Genomic DNA, 26,472 nt, shown 5'->3' with positions numbered 1-26,472 from the left:
AAAATTGGTGGAATTGTTACTCAAAACAATACAATTAATTTGGAAAAGAAAATCACAAATTTGATGGATAAAATCTGATCTATTACAAAATACAAGCTATTTAGTTTATTTGACAGTAATAGACATAATTATAGAGTCGAAAATAACACATAAATTCAAACTTTCCAGCAAATAAAAGTATAATTTCAAAGTTCAAACGTTTTCAACCATTAATTTTATCGGCCCTCTTCAGGAACTACAAAATGGAAAAAACTGTTCTATAAATAGAACGTAGCTGCCTTGCAAATTTTTGAAAGATCAAAAACGGCTGTGACGTATCATGTATGACATATATTATGAGTCTAGATAGTATTTCCATGCATTTGATACATGAATGACATCTGTGTTGATGCAGATTCCACTCCTGCTCACCCTGAAGATCTCAACAGCTTCTAAAATTCTAATATTTTGCCGGTTGAAGACAGACGTCATTCATGTATCAAATGCTATCTATTTAAATACTATCTAGACTCATAATATACGTCATACATGATACGTCACAGCCATTTTTGATCTTTTAAAAATTTGCAAGGCAGCTACATTCTATTTATAGAACGGTTTTTTCTGTTTTGTATTTCCTGAAGAGAGCCGATAAAATTAATGGCTGAAAACGTTTGAACTTTGAAATTATACTTTTATTTGCTGGAAAGTTTGAATTTAGGTGTTATTTTCAACTCTACAAGTACAGTTCCCGTTTTCAGTAAAGTTGTATTTATTGTTTTAGATACAATTATTCTGTGCAAGAAACTGGTTACTTTATCACACTTTACCAGATACTTTATCACAGGTTTTTGTTCATTATTAGTGAAATTAGTGAGTAAATGAAAAAAAAACAATAAAAAATAAAGTATCATTCTTGAATGTTAATTGAAATAGAATGTTAATTGCATAGAGAAGGAAACTGAAACTATAAGATATATATTTTTATAAAATTTTTCTTTCTTACAGGAGTCATTGCTTCTGCCCATTCACCATGTCCACGTTGAAGAATTTTGATACGTTCAAGATCATTGCATATTTGAACTAAATCTCCAACAGAAAACTGTTGAGTAGAACTAGCATCACCTCCTCCAGATGCAGAAGTTGGAGGAGCAGAATTTACTTTGGTCAAAACTGCTGGATTAAAAGTCCATCTGGAATAATTGACAATTTATAAACTTTTTACCATGTCCACTTTTATACTTTTTATAATTATAAATATATTCAAAAGTTTTTCATTAATTTATTATTAATTTTTAGCTATGTTCATAAGAAAATTGTGTAGTTTCAAATTATAATAATTTTCTTTATAGATTAATAAATTTAAAATTAGCACATTAATATAAAAGCAAAACCTTTAATAAATTTTAAAATAAAGCAAAATGATATTTTTCTATAAATACTTAAAATAGCATCTCAAGCTTTGGTTACTGTTTCCACAGAAAATATATGTTCCTTTTATGTATTTCTTTTTTTGAGAAAAATTATTAACAATAAATAAAAAGATAAATATAATGAATCTCTTATATGCAAATACAGTGAAACTTCTCTAAAACAGACACTTGTAGAACAAAACAAAATGTCTGTTATGAAGAGGTGTCCATCCAAGACAGGTTTTGTGAAAATTACCTTCAAATGAAATATCCTGTAAATGTGGTCTGAACTATTTTTATTTAAAAACACATAATACACATATCATGCAAAAAAATATTAATAAGACACATTATAGTAATTAATTATCATAAGAAAGTCAGCATTGTTTTTTAAAAATTCAGTTATGTTTGTTTTTTACAATTGACTGTAGCAATCTGCTTCTCACTATGCATAATTAAATCATATGCCAGCCTTCTAGTCTCCATCTGACAGATGGTTATGGTGGTTAAAACACTAGCCTACTGCTCTGGAGGATTTTGGGATCAAATCCAGGCAGTAAATCCCAGGAATTTTTTGAGGGAGGTCTGTCCCAAGTATGTTGAGACTTGTCCCTCACTACTCAGCTGCCTCCATTGTAGGCCTGGCCAAATCTGTAATAGGTATGGGAAAAAGGCCCTCTTGGTGCCCACAGGACAGAGAATAAAAACAATCCTATATCTTTTATGCCGATGTCATGAGTTTGTTCATGTTGTTCAGGGTCTGTGTGTATGACTTTGGGTGGTTCAAGTAGCAGATATCATTTCAACTATGGAGGCATCACAGTCATCTTTATACTCCATTTCTTGAATCTCAGAAAATCATTGAAAGATTGTTTCTGTATTTTGACTTGTGCACTCAATTAGGATTGTTAGAATCTGTCAACATAATGGTTTGTGGTAATGGTAAATCCTGTTGCATTCATGAGACTGTTGTATCCTTATCATTTGCAATAGGAGTCACAAAATTATTAAGTGTTCTCATTTTTGGAAGGAAATCCAACTTTGACAAAACAACTTTGAATCATTGATGGCAGAACCTGTCTCCAAACACTTGAAATCCATGAAATAATTAGAAGACATTGAGCTGCTTTGTCAATATTTCAAGCAATGCTCCACAATCTATTTTCGTGATTTTGTGCTTCATATCATTTGCTTGACTTTAAAATTTTGAATTATGCCTCAATCCAAAGGTTAAGTGTGACATTTGGCAGTGTAAATATAACCTTAAGCTGGATGTCTGAATGTGATGCAGCATTATCAATCACCAAAGGTTTCTCACATTCTCCATTCATACTTGTGCATACAGAACTAAACATAAATTTACAAACAAATTGCAAGAGCCAACAAAATCAACATGGCAGACAAAAGAAACCCATCTATATACTCATTATCAGAAATGCCAAAGACCTTACTGACAAGAAGCACCTGTGTGGAGTGTGCTCCATCCCCATAACAGACAACAGATTTAGCAAGAAATGGGTTTACATAGAAGCAGTGCATGTTCTCTAATACCACATATTAAAGAGCATCTGAATTCCATCCAAAAGGGCCTACCAACTACTGCTCTTGCTGCCTTTATAACCAAAAACACACCCAAGTGTCTCTCAATGAAGCCCACATTTACATCCAGTTACGGACTGAGTCTTCTAAAACATGTGGAGAGGCTAGAAATATAGAAATGTACTACAGGAACACAGTAATAAATTACAGAGATTCAGAAATCTTTTCAAATGCATGGAACTCCTTCTTTGAAATTCACTTGCGTTAAAAATTTTTAATATGATTTGTTGACATCCTTATTGTTGCCTACAGATTCAACCAATGGAATAACTATTCATTTCTTTTAAAATTATGTTCCATTTTATATTTTATGTTTGACTGTATTTTAATCATCGTCAGTTTTTGTTTACATTTGTTTAATAAGTAAAGTGTCTTGCTGGATATTTTAGTTGTGGAGTGATTATTTTAACATTGTTACCTCCAGTTTTATGAATTGTATTGACTTTTACCTGTAAATAAAATTGTTGGCAATTCTTTTGCTACTTTGCTACCAGAACATCATTCATCATTCAATCTTGAAGCACAAGTTTTGTCTGAGAGAGTATAAAAGAACAGTCCTGTTTTGTGTTCAAAATACTTTCTGGGAAACAGCTAGTGATAATGGAAGAAAGTTTAGCCAGTCACTGTACTACTATATTATGATGAACCCCAGATGAACTACAGAACAACTTTGAATTTGATATATTTTCTAATTTTTTCAAACCATCCATTTAAGGCTCATGGCATTTACTTCAATTGCAAACTATAAAGTTTTGGCTTGTATGATTGGCCCCAAACATTCTGACTTGTGACTCTGCAGAACCATTCTATAACTGCTTTTCCAATGAGAGTGCAATTCCCACTTTGCAACTATCAGATTTACTGCTTGTTGTAATTGAAGCTTAGTAGTAGTCCTTGTTTCTTTATGATTTTCATAGCTCGCATTTCCTATTCTGAACACTTCTAACTGAACACTTCTAATTGAGCACTTCTAATTTTCCCATTCCACACATCTCATTTGTGATATTCAATAACTTTCATATTCTCTTTTAATATCAGTGATTTTACGTGGAGCCATATCAACACTTGCAGATTCTCTTTATAATATACAAAAAAACCTATTTTGTCTTTACCATAGATTAAAAATAGAAATGGATGTAGGTGTATGCATGGACAATCATAAACTTCTTATTTTGAGTTTTTGGAATTGATTTGACTGCAACTGCAGAAACCTCAAATAAAGAAAGTGACTCAATAGGAAGTAAGAGAGATTGATCTCTGAACCTCTCTCAATGGACATATCCATAATACATCTCATAGCCATGTCCATAATGATGAATGTCCACATAGGAGAGATCAATTGTAATGAAGTTAAATACTGTATGTAACTTAATTAATTATAATTGTAATCAAACCTGTAACAAGGCCATTGAGCAAACCAACCTTTTAAACAGTATAACTAAGAATACCTGGGGTCTACACCCAAAACATACAAAAATGATATACCTACAAGCTATTAAACCAGCTGCACTTTATGGGGTGCAGGTATGGGAAACAGCATTAAAAAAATTCACATAAAAAGAAAATTACTTTCACTTCAAAGAAGATCAGCCATTAGGATCTGCAGGGCATACCGAACAGCACGGACAGATGCCCTGCTCGTTATAGCCAATCTAACACAGATACATCTGAAGGCTAAACAAACAACTTGGAATTGGTTCTTGCTAAACAAAAACTTCACAAATATCTCTGACAAGGATTTAGAACAATTACAAAAAACAGAGGTCTTGCCACCAGATAATTCAAAGAACATCTCTAAATTTATCATAAAAATCGACATCAAACAAAAAGACAGTAACCAACCAATTGATCCAAGAAGGATAAGCCAATACGAAGTCGTCCTGGATTATGACAATACCAATAACCACAGGAAAGCATAACAAATTATAATATATACGGACAGTTCAAGGGATGAGCAGGATGTGGGCTCAGGGCTGATTATTAAGAACAAAAAAGGGACAATCTATCAAGCAAGCCTAAGATTGACAAATGAATGCACCATAACCCAGGCAGAGTTATGGGGAATATATAAGGCCATCTCATATGTAAAACAACTACAACTGGAAACGAGAAACCTAACTGTCTTCACGGATAGTAAGGCTGCTCTTTACATACTTAAAAATGAGAAGAACAGCTCTGCCCTCGCCTCAGACCTAATAGCCCTAGCAAATGATATCGGCCAACAAACAAATATATCTTTCAATTGGATACCGAGCCACAGCAGACATGAGGGCAACAAGCTTGCAGACAGATTGGCGAAGAGGACAAGAACCAATACTATAGTCACCTATACAAAATACCCGATCAGCTATGTTCAGCAACATATTAACGAAGAAATTAGAATACTGTGGCAACGAGACTGGGACAGCTCAAACACCGGGAGGCAATGCTATAGCTTCATCCCCTTCGATTGAGGGACGTCAAAAAATCAAGACTTTCTAACCAAGCTACGAGCTTACGCAATGCCTTACTGGACATGGGGCATTTAACACTTATTTAAAATGTTTCAACAAAACAGATTCGGATTATTGTGAAATAGACACACGAAAAGGACAATGTAAACCACTTGATTTACGACTGTTCCAAGTACAGCGAACAAAGACTGAAACTCATCGGGACTTGTCTACAAGAAGGCTACAATTGGCCACCTGGAGATCAACGATTCTTCACAGACACCAATCTACTGAAAGCCTTGACAACATTCATCAAAGACAGCAGAGCACTTGCCCCACCTACAAGCGAGCAACTTAACGCCAACCGAGGTACCCAAGGAAACCAACAAGTGTGAAAAGACAAGTCCTCCTATACTTAGACAATTTAAACTGTTTTACCAGTGTCTTCCACAATTAATCATCGATCACCCCTGTTGTTATTCTTCGGCTGGGAAAGTACAGCTTCTACGACATTGTTTTCTGGAGGGGTTCTAGGTTAACCCATTGGGTAGGAGGAGGGGCATAGCAGTTGGGGTACAACTCTGTCCCTCCTCTCCCTCCACATTGAAAATGAAATTGACTTTGAAAGCGGTGATCTGACTGTCAACACTTCTACATTGTTTATGTCCATGTATCCTGCAGCCTAGTCCCCTGAGGCAAGGCTGCTTTTACTCTGCTTTGTATATAAACTGATACTGCTGTTATTTGCTTTGCAACTGTCAATTTGTACATATTCATTGTTAACGCTTTACATTGTGATCGGGATAAGCTCTCCCAACTACCATATAATGTAAATTGTATCCTGCTTCCAATCATTAATTTCCATGTGTTTATTGAATACTGGTATTAATCAGAAAAGCTTTATGAACAGGATAAGTCACTTTATCTCATTGTATTCGCACTTACTAATTGTATTCGTTAAGAGTTAAGACTGCGAAACCAATATGTGGACGGGGAAGTGCCCTGTAGCATGCTCGGCAACACTGTACATAATGTTCTCATTTGTCCCGTGGGGGCCCCCAGTAGCTTCTTTTCACACTTTCCTATCTCCCTGTGTTTCCTCTTCTACCTAACTTCTTAATTTCCTAATTTCTTTTTTCCATTTCCTACAGGTTTAAGTCTGTGTTATAACGGATAGCCCTTCTTATTTTTAACATCAAATCAAATCAAATGATTGATTGATGGTGAAGTTTTATACCAGAGCATAAAAATTATCCATTATGGTGGGGTTTTTGCTTTAGAGAGGAGACTATTGAGAGAGATATCACTATACAACAATGTTCCTTCTATGCTGCATTTCTATGCAGCCATGCAGTAACTAAATTGCTGCTTTTCATATGAATTTTGTTATCAAATAGCATTGTCCGCAACTGTTGTTTTTGTTGCAATTACTGCTCAATAAGCCAAGTAATGTATTTGAGTCAAACATATATTTTAGTTTATACATTAAAAAAATGTATTTGTAGCATGAATTATCTATTGCTTTTATTAAACAATTTTTTTATTCAAACTGTTATATCAAATCACATACAAGCAAATAATAAATTTAATAATAAAAATTAATATACTATGCAGTTTCCAAGCCCATAAAAATTCCTTGCTCAGAAAAATACTTGTCCCATGTAGAAAATGTTGATATATATCTAAACTAAATCCTAATATGCAACTACTTCTTCGATCAATACATTTGTTATAGGCAAAACTTTGGTTTTTGTCTATTATGAAAATTTATTTCAAATTTTTATTAATGTATTGAAGCATACCATAAAATAGCTGTTTGATACTGTGTATAGAAATGCTCAATTTTGTTTGATTTTTGAAGTGACCCGAAGACAGGATTAGATGACGGTATTCCAAAAATGTTAATCAAATAAACAATTTCTGGCTCTTAAAAATTCTCCTAGTGTTTTTGTGTTTGAATATGGAGTTTAAAAAGCCTATTGACTCCATTACTTAAGTTTTATATCTCTATATGTTAAAACTATAAAAATATTTCAACATAAGACGAATATTAAAAACATTAGAATAATATCTCAAAACAAATTCAAACTACAAAAAACAAAAATACAAAAAATTGTATAAATCTGTTTGTTACAAAGAATATGCAATTCTTGCCACACTACAGTATGCAACTGAAATGGTTATCAAAATGAAAAAATATATTAATGCAAACAATCAAAACTAAATTGAACATTTTAAGCTACTTTTTGTATTTATTGTAATATTTTCAACTTTGTTAGTTTTGTTTCATATTTTCTTTCAAAATCTACTCATAATAAATTTATTATATTAATTTCAAATTATAAATAATGTAATGAATTTTTAAAAAAATAATAAATTTTAAAGTGATTCATCCATGTTATTTTTAGATCTGGACAAGAATTCAAAAATAAAAAGATCTTTAATGTAATAAAAGGCAAAAATATTTGCAATCTTATGATATTAAAATTAAACAAAACTTATCAATAAATATACCACAAATATTCTATACATTAAACACTAATTTGAAATAATTATATACCAGGGGTGGGCAAGCAAGAGTTCAGTGGGAGTCAAAATGTAGGTTTTGCAAAATGCATGGGAGCCACAGTTCTGTACTGTCATGGTGGGTAGTATGGTAAGGCACGCAATTTTATTATATAATATAAAACAAATATTGAATTTTTTTAATAAGCATATTTTCACAAAATTATAAACATAAAATTGTAAAAATAATAATAAAAAACAGAAATTAACACTTTCAGCAAGAGCCACATGTAACTCAAAAAGAGCCGCATTTGCCCATATCTGTTATATACAATCAAAAGTAATATAGACTAACTTTATAATTCAATGATAAATGAAAAATTTTAAATTTTTTTCTTCCTAAAATTTGATCTTAAAATTAATAATTATTTCAAATTTAATAACAGTAAAGCCTTTTCTAGAAAATGATAATTTTAATTTATCTTTACCTGTTACCACTAGGATAAGAAACTACAATGTCTTGATCTTCGTCAATTCCAACAACAGTTCCAGTAGTACCAAGACACTAGAAAAACATATTTACAATATAGATTTGCCAATAATTCAAAATATTTTCTACATTTCTGTAATAATTAAACTTAGAACAGTAACTGTCAGAAAACTTAAAATTTACTTTGCTTTCAGAATGAAAAAAATTAGCAATACTCCAAATCTCCATCTCAACACCGGAAAATAATAACTACTACTCTTCTAACCTGTTACTGGTGTGTATTCTCTCTTCATCAACTCGTAATTCAAAAAATAGGTCTTTACAAACGTTTTCGAACCACAAACGTCGGTTCTTCCTCAGGTAATACGAATTTCATTGGAATTGCCATTCGAATCACCTCAAATTCGTCGAAAATATGTTCAAATCCACGTTTCCCATTTATATCTTAATGAGGCATGCGCATTTGGTGACCAACTCGGCTATCATAAATTACCGTTCATAAGGGCCTGCCACGCTAGTGAAAGCATAATCTCATCTTTATAATTAATGCATTGATTATCCTTAAGGTTGCCTAAGTATATGGTAGCCGCCTCCAGCTCGCACCCACACCATATCAAATGGCTGGAGGCGGCCATCATATACCTAGCCAACCTTAAGGATAATCAATGCATTAATTATAAAGATGAGATTATGCTTTCACTAGCGTGGCAGGCCCTTATGAACAGTAATTTATGATAGCAGAGTTGGTCACCAAACGCGCATGCCTCATTAAGACATAAACGGGAAACGTGGATTTGAACGTATTTTCGACGAATTTGAAGTGATTCGAATGGTAATTCCAACAAAATTCGTATTACCTGAGGAAGAACCGACGTTTGTGGTTCGAAAACGTTTGTAAAGACCTATTTTTTGAATTACGAGTTGATGAAGAGAGAATACACACCAGTAACAGGTTAGAAGAGTAGTTGTTAAGCAATACCCTTTTTAACTTAAAGTATAAATTTTTATAGAGTGAAACCTGTGGAAACCAGAATTTCATGAAAACCATTACTAAATTATTTTTTCCATTTTGGTAGGTTTCATTTTGAACAGATTTTAGTGTCTCTTCTTTTTTCCTTTAAACTATATCAAATAAATGTCACACAGTTACATTCATTCTTTTATAGTAAAATCAATTTATATGTGTAATGAAATTTTATTACTAGGCTTAAATCAAATTAATCCCAACTAAAGACGAAAGTATTCAAATGAAAGAATTTAGAATTGCAAAAAGTTCTCACTGTTTCCCATAACTTGTGCTAGGATTCAAATATGAGCTCATGTGACAAGCAAACAAGCCAGTTAGAGTTCCAAAAACTAGTATCTGGTTCTGCTGTCAGAAATTTTAATTGCATTACAGCAAGTGTGCCTAACTTGTGTTTCACAGAACCCTAGTTCTGCAATAAAAATTTGGGGTTCCACAATGAAATCTGTTGAGTCTAGTGATGTATGAATGTGCCAATGCGGATTTGGGATGTGAGATGTAATTGATCTAGTCAAATAAAATAATTAACACTAAAGTGTAGCAGCATTACAATTACAATTAATAAGCATAATTAAGAAGTACTCGCTAGTAATTTTGACAGCTTACAGCCATCCAATTCTCACATGAAAATTGTTCTAGTCTCAGATCAGGTCCAAGAACTAGATCCTAAACTATACACATGCTAAAGTTATTTACAAACAGTGGGGACTGATTTATTGGTAAGAAAACAAATCATGATAATGTTTGACAAGAAAAAACCATAAAAACAGTAAAACAAACTAAAGCTATAAAATAATTTAAAAAATCATAACCTTAAAAAAGGATCCAACATGTAAATAAAAATACAATTGATAAATCTATATACAGTAAGACCCCGCTTAACATTGCCTTGATTAATGCTGATTCAATATAACACGGTCTACTCTAAGCCTAAAAAGAGCTCAAAATTTACACTGATTCAAATTGTTGTGGTATTTCATTGATTTGTATATAATACGATTATTTACGAACACAAACCAATCAGCAAAGGTGACAATCCATCATAGCACTGTATTTTCCTTAAATCTATGTTTGTTTTGTGCAGTTTTAATAAAATATATCATCATAGATGCCATAGACAATATCAACTTCGCTTGGAAAGAATTAACTGATAAATGCATGAATGGAGTGTAGAAGTTATGGCTGAAGGTATCCAAGAATTCTCAATAAGAAGAGCCTATTGCTATATAGTTAGGTTAGCCAAATTCTCAACCTAATCGATACAGCAGGACTAGGGGATGTAGACAAGTAGGATATTGAGGAGTTATTGCAGGTTTCTGGTGAGAGCCTTATCAATGACAACCTCCAAGAACTGGCAGAACAAGGAATTCATGTAGAACTGGAAAATAGAGATTCTATAAACAAAGAACTCAAGAATTTGTCTATAGATTTCCTTAGTAAAAGTTTGGTAATGATAACTGAAATCATTGATCAAATTGTAGTGAATGATCCAGATTTTGAAAGGGGTGCAAAAGCAAAGCGAGGTGTTTTGGATGCAATCTTCTGCTACCAACATTTGCTTAACAAAAGAAAAAAAAAGACAAATGAAACTACATGACTTTATCACAAAAAACAAGAATATCAGAAATGCCAGAACCTTTGTCACAAAAAATGAACTTTACATTTCTGTGTGCATATGTTTGTGTGTTATTTAACATATATTATGATGCAAATTAATATAAAAATAACTTAAAATTAAAGTAAAATTGGTTTATTTTTGGTTTAGTGTCCCTTTCCCTATTTACTCTATGTTAAAATGACCTCATTTAATGCTGTTTCATTTAGTGCTTTGTTGTCCAGGAACACATCCCCCACGTTAAGCAGGGTCTTATTGTGTATGTATATATTTGTTCTGTCACCACTGCATACAAATAATGTAAATTTAAAAATAAATTTCAAAACACCTTTTAATTGGTTTTTAAAAACATTGTTTTAATTTTCAATTGATTTTATTTTTAATTGTAATTTTACTTTTGGTTTCAGTGTAAATTTTAGTTTGGTTTCACAGAGACTAAGTTATTCTGTGACTGGATTTCTCCAGGAATTTTAGGACTAATAGCAATAATTGTTTACTTCAATCTTCTCAGCCATTGTATCTTACTCTGTATCTCTGTTACTTCAATCTGCATGTTAATCAACTTGTTTTCAAATACTTGATCTAGTTAGTTATTAAATACTTTGTACAAGGTAAAATTGGAGGCATGTGTTATCTTATTTTACATAATTATATTCATTAATTAATTATTTTTGAGAACTTTATTCTTGGAATAGTCTTTCTTGGAATTTTCCAGAGGCAGAATTAATTGAGAACTTTCAGAGTTGAATGAACTCTGGAAGTTCTCAATTAATTCTGCCTCTGGAAAATTCCAAGAAAGACTATTAACAAAGACCTTGTGTCCATATGTTCCCTTGTCAGATGACCTTCATTTCTATAACATTCTAAACCAGTTCCAGAATGCAGTTTGTAATGACAGTTATATCTGGAGACAATTTTACTTATCTGTCTATGAGCAGAATTTTAATTTTCACTTTAATCCAGGTTAAGTTATATTCTTTGTACACAAAAACCTCTTGTTTCTGTGTTGGAAGGTTTCTGACTTATAGTAAAATTTAACATAGAAAATTATTCTGTTTTAGACAGGTTTTACTGTATTTTCATTTATTATAATAGTAAAATTTGACTTAAAAAAGCTTTAATGAAAAATATTTATTAATTTGAAAAAATAAAAATTACTTCTAAAAAAATTTTCTAAATTATTGTTATATAAAGTTACTTGTTTAAATGTAATTATAAAAAAAATTTTCCATCAACTCCAATTTTCTTGTATTTTATTATTAATAAAAAAATAAAACTTAAGTTTAATGTCATTAAAATGCATAATATCCTTTATTTCATTTTACAAGCTTTTAAAACAAGTACACAGATTTACTATATACAAGATATCTAACTTGTCTGCCATTTTAAATAATACACTCTATGATGTTTCTTAATTGAAAATAGTCTTGTGTCATGAATGTTAATGCACAATTTGATTAAAATTAAATTTCATTAAAATTTTGTTGAATGAGCAGAGAAGCTTGTAGGAAGAGAAGTGTTGGTTATGTGATGCATCATTTTGAGTTTGCAATATTGTCAAATGAAAATTAATTACACAAAAGTCATATGTACAATTGAATCACTTTCAACTAATGTAGGCTAAGCTGCGTAGTTCTGTAACTAACTGGTATGTTGTGAGGACTGAACTTTTTTAATCCTGACATGCAGATGATAGCAAAGACACAATGTTACCAGTTTTTCATTATTATTATTATTAGTTTTGTTTAAATAAAATTAAACATAATAATAATAATATAAAAAAAGTAATATCATTTCATGTATTAAACAGAAAAAGTTCAATCTTCACAACATACCTAGCTGTGTTACAGAACTATGCAAATGGGTCTACATTAGTTGAAAGTGATTTGTCCACACATGAGTTTTGTGCAATTAATTTGTTTGACATTACTACAGATTACAGATGCAAAATGATGCATCATATAACCAGTGCACTACACAATTGCTTCTGATGCTTTGCCTACAATCTCCTGATGCTTCTCCACACAATTTCCTAAGACATCTTACTTTTGAAAACACTGTATATGTAGAAATTTATGAGTAAGTGATTTATGATTACAAATTTATGATTTTCCTTTCCTACAATTTATTTAAATATTTGTTTTAAATAATTCATTAAATTTGTTATATATGAAAAGTAAGGAAACTTTGTGGGTTATTAATGGAATCTGGCACAGTACATCTTGTAATATTTTGGAAACAAAGATGAAACGTAACTTTAATCTATAATCAAATTATTGCTATCATTAACAAATTTGCCTTAAATGGTAGAAAGTCAGTTATCCTATATGTGATAACTATAAATTAAAGCATAAACAATTAGACAGACCATACTAAAAATGAATTATTTTTGCATATCAAAAATTTTAAGAAACTGTATACTTTTAAACTGAAATATTTTATATTTTTAAAGATTTATAATAAGTTAAATTTAACATTTGCTATTTATCAAGAAAAAAATCATCACGTACAGCTAATTTTAATGTTTATATTATAATAATTTATATGAAAATATACTAACTTCAAACATTCCATCCGTCCATCCACCATGACCATGTTGAAGAGACTGAACAATTTCTAAGTCTAAATCAACATTTACATGATCACTAATCTGAAATCCATGCACACCAGACCGACCTGGTCCTTGTTCTCCTAAAAGAAAAAAAAAAAATTAATATATTTCATTCATTAAGTAGATCAAAAACTTTTTAATTAAATTTAAAATAGTAGCAATAATTTTTAGAATTTAAAATGCCAATCTTGTTTCCAGTAAATTATATACATGATTCAGAACAACTAGTTAACCGATTCACTAAAATCATATTTCTTAAGCAGATTTTTACTGAATCATCTTCATATATCTTCATGAAAATGAATAACAAACAGTATAAAAATAAATGAAAACTACAACTACCTACAAAACATGAAGTCTTTCAAATAATACAATGATAAAAATGCATAAAGGAGAAATAATAATTTCATTGTGAAAGACTACAGTTATTGTAATGTAATGTTTATTAAAATAAATTCATTCTTTTAAGATACCATTGTTTTTATAAAATTGTTATTTGAAAAAAAAAGCAAAGAAGAGAAGAATAAAGCAATCCAAGGAAGGATAATTGCCCTTCCCTATTTGAGTCCTTGCTGTGATGGGCTCCTTGCATAAGATTTCATTCATTATCCACAGATAGTGATATAGTGATCTCATTCACTATTAGATTAAGACACAAATTCAGATTTTAAAAGGTGTTCTTCATTTGCATATTTACTTACATTTTGCATAGTTTTAAGGGAGTAAATGTTAATTCTCATACTAAATTATACCTATACACTAATTCTCATTAAGCTTTCATACCATTTAGGCTGTTATTTAGCTTTTTGTGATTTGTGATTAACTTTTGACAACCATGTATTTTAATTTTGAAAGCTAAATGTAACAACTTACCTAATAAAGGAAGATGATCTCTATATACAGTTCCTCCTTTTGCATCATTTACAACTTTAAGATCTGCCTAAATAATGAATATAAAAAGATCATTAAGAAAATATAATAAATTTTCTAAACAAGGAAATGGCCCATAATGTAACTAATCAATCAAGAATAAAACCAAATATTTTTCAAAAGTTTCTATCAAAAGGTTTGAATTTAGTCTTGATTGATTAGATAATAAATTTTCATCCATAATTGAATAAAATAAATACTGATATACTTCAGATATAACCAATTATTAAATTGATTTCTGGTCAAATTTTATCTACATGCACTGTCATGGCTGCAGTCACAACCGTTTGTGCTCCTGACTGACTCATCCCGGAGGAGAGCCGGGACGAGTCAGTCAGTCAGCTGGCCAGTGGCAGGCCGGCAAGTGTCACTAGTTATTTATATATGTGTTCAAGAACTATCGTGAATGAATGACTAGTGACATAATACACTCGGCGACCTGCCACCAGCTCCCCTCTGGGAGGAGTCAGTCCACAGCACAGTCACAACCGCGGCCATGACAGTACACGTAGGTAAAATTTAACCTAATTTTTCTAAATATCCTTATAAATATTTAACTAATAAAAACAAATACAATCCATATTGCAACATGAAAAGAATACAGACTATATCATGTGTATATATCAGTGGCATGATTGCACCACCCTCCTGCTACTAAAAATATTTCATATAGGTTTTATCTATGTGATGCAAATTATAAATTTATTATAGTAAGTGTAGCTATGGTGATAAGAGAAATGCTGGAATTTTAAGGAAAATTTTATTTGATCATGCATTATATTCAAATTTATTGTATTCAAAAGATTTACCAAATTCTTCCATCAAATAACCTTATTTTTAGTAGGTGATCAAGCTTTTCCTTACACACAAACTTTCTAAGCCCTTATACAGGAAACTTAAATCATAAATGTTATTTTAATTATTGATTATGTTGAAGCAGATGTATTGTCTAAAGTGCAATTGAAATTCTTACAAAGATTTTATGCATTAAAGTATGAATTATATGGAAGCAAGAATACAAATAATCCACTTACAATGGCTGCACTTATTTTGCCTAATTATTTATGGCAAAATCTAGTTTGTATTATAATGAGATTAGTCAATCAAGAAATTACAGAGAATAATTATCAATCTGTAAATGGGAAATGAAGAGAAAACTGACCAAATAATGTTTCAATTGCAAACCAAAAAACATACATTTATAAGCAGAATATTCTGTGAATGTTGGTAGTGTTAGCTAGCAAGATAATGCAATGTAAAATAGTTGTCAGTCATAAATAAAGAAATTTTTAAACAAAAACAATATTTATTGTATTCATTTCAAATACATTACAAAATAGTATTTCAATTTCCCATATTCATTGTGTACATCATTTAAGAAAGAAAACAGTCTAAACATAAATTTGTCTGGGCTCCTTTTTACAATTTCTGAGATTTGACTTCTTACCATGTTCAAATAAGCTTCAATTTCATTATCTAAAGTGTAATCAATTTGAGAATTTATTTTCTTTGTATATAATAATATAAAATATTCCTCGGTGTATCAGTATGTTATCTTTTTTCTTAGGTGATAATGTACTGAAATTGTCAGCAGTTAAAGATGGACAGAGTATTTTGTCCACAAGCAGTTGAATCACTGTCCTCCTTATTTCTACTTTCATATACTTCCTTATTTCAACTATCTGTATTATCCATGCTGTTTAAAAATACTAAAAAAAAAAAAAAAAAAAATTCAATTATAATTATACAATATCAATTAAAAATAAAAACTATAAAAGAAATAAAAATAAATATTTTGTAAATTATTAACAATATAAACATATGCAAAAAACAAAAACAATAAAAAAAATATCCAAAAATAACAAAAGTAAAATGAGAAAAAAATAAATACAAATTAATTTTATAATTACTTGAAATTAACTTTGAGTTCTTGATGGCAAACTAAGTGCACTAAATCTCATCATTTCCAATGCTTTTTGAATAAATTATCTTGTACAGTACAACTTCTGAACTAGTTGGAACATCTATAATTTTCTTCCACTTCTTGTGTGTATGAGAATGTTTTTAAAAGTTCTACCTCCCATACAATAAGTTCAATGATATACAAGATACTTAAATAAACTGTCTGCTGAAAGCTTGGAATGTCTTCTACCAAGAGATATCACTATTTTTTTCACATAGTCACCATCCTTGTCTGCACAAACACATGCTGATGTTAGACAAGTTGTTGCATCTCATTATTAAAGAAATCAGGCATCTTCTTTTGACACTAGCAATGCACATCTGCCTGCACCTCCGCAACAACAGTGTCCCTTTAAGTGTTCTTTAAGCTTCAGAAAAAGCAAAAAGTCACAAGATACAAGATCTGGGCTGTACAGTGAGGTGGTAAAGTCATGAAATTTGAGATGTTGCAATTCATCCTGTATTTGTTGAATTTTGTGAGGTTGAACATTTTTTATGGTAAAGAAATGAGATTTTTCCATTTTTGATTTCACCCCAGATACTGTTCAAACAAAAAAAAAAATAAAATAAAACATGCATTATTTAAAATAAAAATTATCAGGATATTATTAAAATTAAGGAATAAGGAGAAAAATTATTAAAAATAAGGAATTCTCATACCTGATTATCCACATTTCTCTGCTAGTTGAATCCAGTCATTTTGTCTTTATATTTTCTATTCTTCTAATGAAAAATTTCCAGAAAAGAGTGAAATTCTATTAATTTGTCAATACTGTGTCCACAAACCATTTTGTAGAAAATGACAAACCAATTGATGACATTTATTTGTTGATGATTGCCCGTATTTAATTTGCATAATGAAAAAGTACCTTCCGGCTCAGCATGTAAATTGCACAATCTCTCATAATTTAGATACTAATAATTTTTTTTTAGGTAACACTGTGCTGAGTGTTCAAACCATGCAATGAAATTGCTTTTATGAAACCCAGCTTAAGTTTATACAGTTATTCCTGGTATATGCATTCTCACTTTACCAGATTCAGAAAATTAAAACAATCTTTAAGTGAATCACCCTAAACTTGTTTTCTACAATTCAGCCACCATAATGTAATGGTATTATCATATGTAGTCAGTCTTTCTTGGCTATAGAATCTGAGGCATTACAAATGATAGTTTTGTTCTTTTAAATTTTAAAAATAATAATAAGAGAGTGATTTTATAACCATTTCTTCAAGTGTTGAATATCGTCAATTCAATTATCCACAATCTTCAAAGAAGAAAGGAATAAAATAGTGCTGACTTAATTCTTGATCAGTTGATTCATTTGTAATTAGAGTACTAGCTACAGATTATATATATATATATATATATATATATTAGTTTTCCAATTATTACATTTCTATGCAAAAGTTAACTAACTCATGTTATACAATGCTTTCTTAGAACTAATTAATCATATAATGAGATAGAGATATATGTGTATGTAATAATCTTAAAATTTCAATTACACTATTTGTATGGGTTTATGTATGTGTTTGCATGGGTATATACATATTTTTCAATAAAATCAAAACTATTAAAAACAAATAAATTCATACCATTCCTTCAAATCCTACACGATATAAATTTTTGGCACCGTTATCCCAGATAACATAAGCAGCACTTCTTGGACTTGCAGCACTCCAATCTTGTATTTCTGTTACTTTTCCTCTGTGTCCATTACCCCCATCTTGATCTTCCCATTGCCAATCAACTCCTCTAACTACTCTTGCTCCAGGAAATATTCCTCTTATAGCTATTTTTTTACTTTTTCTTCGTGGTTCCATTAAAACTCTAAATAATATTTTCAATTTATATGTAGTCATCATATTGTGAAATTACAGATGAAATTATATTATTATTATTATTATTATATTTGTTGGTTATAACCAACAAAATTTATTTCTTATAACAAACAAATAAATTTTCTTTCACTGTTATATATATAATATGTAACAGTAAAAGAATAATATAAATATATATATACTAATTGGCTAACATTTTCTATTATTTTGATCAATTTTGAATTTTGAAATTGTACTGTTTAAATCCAAATTACTCAAAACATGAAAAAAATTAGTTTATCAGAAATAAAAGTCATCACAGATGCTAAAATACAATTGTCAGATAATAAATTTTAATTGTTAACATTCACAGAAAAATTACATTAATTTCATCAAACTTTCTTTGTAAAATTAATGTAATCAGTAACTGGTGACATTAACTTAAAAATTAAACTATTAATATCTAGCATTTAATTTCTGCACAAACATTTTCAGCTAATTTCATTATTCATCATCAATACAGTACATATGCAATTACAATACAGTAATTAACCTTTGACATTGTTTTCCAACTTTCATAATCTTTGACTAAATTGCTGGTAAAATATTTTGGTTGAAACATCATCTAACAATTGTTGAATGCATTGCAGTAGCTTTAAGTTTTAATTTTTTTACTTTTACTTTTAATTGTTAAATTATTTTTAACAATTAAAATTAAAAGTAAAAAAAATTTAAAAAGTTCTCCATTTAGAATTTTCTTAGATATTAAAATTAAAATTTGTTTTTTCTTCTATATTAACTAAATTCAATCCTTATTGTGAGCAGAGAAACTAATAAACATTTATTTTTTAAAATAATAATTTATAGTTTATTATTATTTTTAAATTATCAAATGATGACAAGATTAATTTCTGGTGTTAAAATATGATTATGGGAATAATTTTAACTTGGTTGTCTATATTCATTCTTAAATTATTTTATAATATTTATTAATTAATTAAGAAAAAGTAAGCTTAATATGATTAGATCTAATTAATACAGAACATTCTTATGTAGAAATTTATTTCCAGAAAAATAATAGATACTACAATGAAGAAAGTTAACTTGAAAACAATGACATTTAATCTACAATCTAAATATTAACTCAAGTTCCAACTTAACTCTGATGCTAACTAGTACATATATTAGAGATAAAAGATTCAATCTTCATTCTACAACAGCTTAGTCTGTAAGTGGCCATATCTTTGTTATAGTAAGTCATTTACTACATTGTCACAGCCAGTTAAATCATCAGAAATGTATATCTGTATCTATCATTTTCTGATCATCCCTCAAACCAGGGCTATGGAATTGTAGTCAGTCTGTAAAAATGGATCAACTCCAACTGTGATTCCTTTTTTTTTATTATGTATATTTTATAATAAGCTCCTAATAAAAGCATTAATGCCTTATATTGCATTATAGGAGCCATCTATTTAATAACAGATCTCATTTTATGATTCCTCTACATTATGATCTTCTTTTGCACATCACTGTTGATTCTCTTTTCAGAAATTTATATTCAAATACATTCTGTGTTAGCTAATTCTAAATTTTTATTGTCAAAAGACACATACTAAGAAGAATCTCAAGCTAAATCTAGTGTTTTTGAATACTTTACTATAACCACAGATGGAAAACATTTGTGTATCAACTGTGGTTGAAGATAAAAATGATAGTGGTAATAACAAAAACTGTGTAAAAGAGATAATACTTTCAGTTTCAATAGAAATGCCAGATGATTCACTTAAAAAATGCTTAAAAAATAGCCTGATGACATCTGGTAGTGATGAAATGTCATTCTAAGTTAATGTAATCAAACTAAATTATTATTTAGAGGCAGGAGTTGGAATTGACCTTCTAAAAGTCTATGAGGTCAGAATTGGGTACTTGGTCTACCAATTTCAAAGCACTGCCTCAGACATCACCCTTATTAATTTAGTTATCCTTATAAATTAACATTGAATATTAATATTAATAACAACTAGTAAAAAAGCCAGACAACAATTATATTTTTTTAAAATTTTACAATTAAATAATTGAAGAAAAAACAGAAATTCATCTTTCATCCATGTCACACCTCAAGAATAAACAGTCTTATGGTAGAGTCGACCCTTTATTCTAGGCTCTTATCCACCTCAATATGTAAAATATGAAAGATAAAATTTTTTTTTTGGCAATGACTAATCATAAACATATATTGTATATTAATATTAACGAAAACTAGTAAAAACCTAGTAAAGATAAGAGCCTACAATAAAAAGATCAACTCAACTATAAGACTATTTGTTTCCAAATCAAAATATTTACACAAATATTACTTAATCAGTTTAATAAAATTATTGCATTGTAAACACAACAAACAAATCTACTGTTTCTAACTTTCTAATGTATATAAATTTCTGTCATATCAATCTTGCTTCTAAATAGTTACAAACAAAGCTCTAGTTTTCTAGAATCCATTCACTAAATTTCAAAGAATAATTCAATCTATTTTTAAAATTTTAAAATAAACTTAGCATATTATATAAAGATTTCCATTTGATTTTAATGAGATAAATGTAAATTAAATATATAAAAATTACAATCTGACTAAGCAAGGCAATATTACCTTTCACTACCAGGCGTTGTAATCCGATAAAAACGATGTCTTAAATGATGCTTGTCACCATGATAACAAATTGAACATAAATCGTAATTTGTACATTCAGCACATTTCCAACGTATTCCAAATATTGGCTGCTGTCTACAAGTATCACACATGGTTCCTTCATGTCGAATTCCTAAAGAATTTAATGATACATAAGTATATGTTCTTAATATGTACCATTTAAAATCAATGCATTATTACAATTATTATATTACTATATCTAAGTTTAAATTTGAAATAAAAATAAAATAAAATTATTACAGTATATTATATAATATCAAATAATCACAAAAAATGTGTTGAAAAATAAAATGACTCTTATACAACAAATTACAATAACTGAATTACATAATGTAAACTTTATTTTAAAAAGTTTTTATATAAAATCTGAAAAAATACTTTAAATAATTATATATTGTTATTTCACAAAGGTAGATTATTTTAACACTTATAATATATGTAAATTACTCACATGCATTATGAAAATTATAGTATTTATATCCATAATATAAGAGTAAAGATTTAAAAAAAGAAACAAAAAATAGGATTGTCATGTATCAAATATATACATGTCTGTAATCGCATTATACCCTATGCATTATTTTAACACATTATTCTTGTCACTTTTATGTAAAAAACATTACAATTGAAGTACTCTCTTAATATTATTACAAAGGACAAAGCTTGATTCTTTCATGATATAAAACTTTGAATAAATTTTTTTTATGTATTAAGAATTCTAACACAGGCAGTCCTCTACTTACGAACATTCGACTTACAACTTTTGAAGTTACAAACAAAGCCGACAGATGGCAGGTTAACATGAGCGTGAGATGTAGGTGAGAGGCTCTTAGTTGAGTTTGGACTGTAGTCGTGTGTCAATCGTGTGTGGTGTCATTTGTTTACTATTAAAGTGCAGTTGGTTATTTTTTTATGTACAGTCAAGTTTATTTTTAAAGTTTTACGTTAAAAACATTTACAGTACATACATATGTACATTTGTAGTTGTTTTAAATGAGTAATTTTAATAAATAATATACATGTGATTGATTTGAATTTATACTTCCCTTTAACAATCTTAATTCAACATTATTCAAGTAGCCTAAACATTGCATAATTGTAAAAACAATGTTGTATTTGAGTTTTTGCGCCAAACATTGTCTTTTCAAGTTTCAAACTTTTTGACTTTCAAACAACCGCTACAAACAGATTAAGTTCGTAAGTAAAGAACTTACTGTATTTCAAAAGCTTATTTACACATTTTCAAAATGTTTATTTATTAATATAAAAAGGCTATAAAACTTAGCACCATCTCTGTAAATAAATAAATCACTGCTAATTTGAAAAATGTGGTTCTAGTTTATATATTCTATGCCACATTATTCTAAACTTTTAAGTCTAGGATTTTAAGTTGATGATGATCAGATTTTTACTGAAAACTTTTTATTTAAAAAAGTTGGCTTTCTAAAATTAATGATGATTTATTTATTACTAATCATTAATGTTTTATTTTAAAATTATTTTAAATTTAATTGGAGATATTATAATGAATTGAAGAAATCTTTCATATGTTTTAAACAACTTTCCACCTAAAATCTCTGCAATTACATTGGTAACTGATAAGTATAGAACACAGTGACATCTTTTGGGACTAAAACAAACTAGCAACATGTACCTTACAGCTGTAACTGGAAGATTCATTCCTCTACTTACATTGGTGTTGAAATAGTGCATGTTACTATGGCATCATGCTATAATACAGACATGGGCAAATGCGGCTCCGAGAGCCACATGCGACTCTTTTTGAGTTACATGCAGTTCTTGCTGAAAGTGTTCATTTCTGTTTTTTATTATTATTTTTACAATTTTATATTTATAATTTTGTGAAAATATGTTTATTAAAAAAATTCAATATTTGTTTTATATTATATAATAAAATCGCATGCCTTACCATACTATCTGCCACGACAGTACAGAACTGCAGCTCCCATGCATTTTGCAAAACCTACATTTCGGCTCCCACTGAACTCTTGCTTGCCCACCTCTGCTATAATATGTCAATGAGATTAAAGCAATGCATTGATTGAATTTTTAAGTGTTGAAAATATAATGCATACTGAAATTCATCACAATTTAAAAGCTCTGTATGATGAAAACACTGTTGATAGAACTACAGTAAACTATTGGGCCATTAAATTTCATAAATGTACTGGATAGCATTTCTATTGCTGACCAACCTCACAATGGAAGACCACTTTCAGTGACAAATAACAATCATCAAAAGCAAGTTTATGAACTGATAAGAGAATGGCTGCAAAAGTACATAGCAGATAAGCTAGGCATCTCTAAAGAAAAAGTAGGCTATATCATTGCTTTACCTGGCTATAGAAAAGTTTTTGATGGGTACCATATATATTAATACACAAACAAAAGTCCAAAGTGCTATAAAACTGTTAAAGTGCTATTGTGAAAAGGAAAATCAATTTCTTTTAAATATTGTAACTAAACATGAGTATGGATTCATTATCTGGACCTGAAAGACAAAAATGGAATACAGAATACTCTTTAATATTTTACATCTTTGTTAAAAAATTTTAACTGTATATTACAAAACAATTTCATTGTTTATAGACTGAAGAGGATCTGATCCAAAATGTATTTAAATAAAATATCTGAGAATAAAATCATCATCTGAGTAATTCTTGAACTCAGGTAAATGTCAGATTTGAAGGAAATAACATTTTGTCAATTTGCCCAAAGCAACCCCCTTTTAAGTGGTCATAAAAGTGGATAAAAGACAGTTTCAATTTTGTATTAAACTTCTGAAAAATTTTTACATACATTGAATATTGTCTTTAATAATTTACATAGTAGAGTCAAAAATAAACCAAACTTTTGGCATAGGTTTTATTATACAACACACAATTTCTTATATCAAACTATCTTCAAAACAAGCACCTTTTGCTGTCAGAATCTATACCATTTGTCAAAGAAGTCTTTTAAACCATTTTTATGATGTCTTTAATGGCTTTCATTCTACTACTACTTGAAATCGGCATTCCTTCAACTTATTTTTGTTTTAGGAATCAGATAAAAATGTGCAAAAGCAAATTTAATAAAAAAACAGAGATTAGGAAAGCACTGATATCCTTCTTGGTCAAACATTCACTGACTAGAAATGACTAATGAAAACCAGAATGGAAGCCATAACCATAATCCCTAAAGACATTACATAAAATGGCTCTAGTACTGTCTTGACAAATAGTATGGATGTATGGATACTTGCAAAAATGCTTACCTGCAGGAGCTTACTTTAAAGGCAATCTTCTGTAAATACTTGTAAAATTATGTGATAAAAGTTAAAGTAAACTAAATTTCTAATAAATTCATAAAAATATATGACATATAACTATCAAATTAATTATCTTTATATTACACATTTTACACTCTACTAAACTATAATTTATAATATTTGATAAATTACTATAATTCTATAATAATTTTAACATTTCTCAGAATAATCTCACAAGTTAGCTGAGTAAAAATATTTTAATAATTAAGATCATTTTACAACATTTTCTAAATTTGAAATCTGATTTTTTTAAAACCTTTTAATACTAATTAATATAGATATGCAAACATTTCTTTAAAATATGAGATTATTTAAATTACTTAATAATGTTTTAGAAAACATGTTTGATTCAATTTCTGAAATAATCTGCATAAAATATAACTGATTAATGAACATAAACTAAAAACTATAAAAAGCTTGAACTTATTATTCAATTATAACAGTAAGTACAGTACATTACAAAAATTGGAGAAGAATATCATTAGCATTATAAAATTTCATCTAACTCAACAATTTTCTCTTTCCTTTCTAATATTATTTAAATTTTTCAGTCTTTAGTCTCTTTCAATACTAAATTTTATAACAGACTTAATATTGAACTGAAACACAACTACAACTAAAAATATAAAATTCATCTTTTGATACATAAAAATATTTAATTGTCCTTTGCAAGACATGAGAATCAAGACAATATTACAGTATATTCACAACAAGACATAAACATGAAGGAAAACTGTTACTAAATTAATGAATATCATGATAAGCAATTAAAAATATAGTTAATAAATTTAGATATTTCAAATAACAATCATATTTAAGATGATTTTGATGAATAAATTAGAGATTCATTTAATTAATGATATAATCAATAACTTCATGAATATATTAATGATAATGTTAAAAATAAACCTTGATTAATTTTTAAAAAATACTTTTTAGTAACTATCAATAATAAAATGAAATAATCTTAAATAAAGTTTAAAAACTTAGGGAAATTAGATGTTTGAAATAATTGATAAAGCACATTTATTTTTATATAATAAAAAGTGAAAAAAGTAATTAATTTCAGCCATTATGATTATAAGCACTTTTTATATAATAAAATGTGCTTATAATCATAATAACTGAAATTAATTTCATAGAAAGCTTTTCAAAATAAGAATATTTAATATATTGCAGAGATTACTACTTATATTAAGCTACAATTTTCTATTCAATCATTCAACTGCAAAAAACTAATGAGTTGGAGACAAAGACTGGTCAAATAATTTTTAACGTACTTTGTTTGTCTTCTAATTTGCAGCTGCTATCTAGACTAGGCTGTGTCTAATAATATCTAGTATGTACACAGATGAGGACAGATACATAAACTTCCAAAATAATGAATATATTAAAATGGTCAACCTATATCAGCCCTACTAAACTAATTTGTAAAATTTACAGAAATGTCCAAATATGGAACTGGTAGGCATACTGCTGGTCTAGATCATATATGCTCAAGTGTTAAACTGGAGAGCAAAGGAGTCATCAGTCATGTTGCTGTCTCTACACAGATATAAAAAGTATCATATGCTGTGCTAATTATTAAGTTAAACTATTCTTAACAATTAATGAAAGAAATTGCACTTCCTTTCTCTTACTATTGCTATGAAATCAAGTGTATATGATGTCATTGTTATTTGGATGCATTGTTCCAAATGACATTGATCTTGTATCACTCCTTACTTTTAATTGATATAACTCCTAGGGAAAAAAGTGAAATGAAAAAATTCAGTTTGAAAACTTGCAATTGGCTCATGGTCTAAATTCAGATTATGGTCCACCAGTTGAGTAGGGCCAGCCTAACATAACAAAACACTTTATTATGTTATTATACTGTTATAAATTCAGCTTTATATCAATAATGTAATCAAAATGTATTCTGATTAAAATTTATTATACATATATAATTTTATCAATATCTGTATTGATAAATTCATACTTACATACATTACATACATGGTAAAATTATATATATGATTATCATTCATATAATATATATATGAATTT

The 26,472-nt window shown here is 29.0% G+C and overlaps 1 protein-coding gene across 1 annotated transcript in view; it reads right to left on the bottom strand.

Annotated features, from left to right (window-relative positions):
• The window catches only part of mib1 (mind bomb 1), a 155,084-nt gene that overhangs the window by 122,203 nt on the left and 6,409 nt on the right, over window positions 1–26,472 (bottom strand). The window contains exons 2-7 of the mRNA XM_067272251.1: window positions 21,033–21,204; window positions 18,158–18,392; window positions 14,541–14,607; window positions 13,617–13,747; window positions 8,416–8,492; window positions 986–1,172 (exon numbers count right to left, since the gene is read on the bottom strand). Of these exons, the coding sequence (XP_067128352.1) occupies window positions 986–1,172; window positions 8,416–8,492; window positions 13,617–13,747; window positions 14,541–14,607; window positions 18,158–18,392; window positions 21,033–21,204 (869 nt within the window). The remainder of the gene's footprint in view (window positions 1–985; window positions 1,173–8,415; window positions 8,493–13,616; window positions 13,748–14,540; window positions 14,608–18,157; window positions 18,393–21,032; window positions 21,205–26,472) is intronic.

This window comes from Centruroides vittatus, unplaced genomic scaffold (assembly GCF_030686945.1).
Source record: "Centruroides vittatus isolate TY-2023 unplaced genomic scaffold, ASM3068694v2 contig_426, whole genome shotgun sequence".
Lineage (NCBI taxonomy): Eukaryota > Metazoa > Arthropoda > Arachnida > Scorpiones > Buthidae > Centruroides > Centruroides vittatus.
The sequence above is the reverse complement of the archived record's forward strand: the minus strand, read 5'-3'. Positions and strand labels throughout refer to the sequence as shown.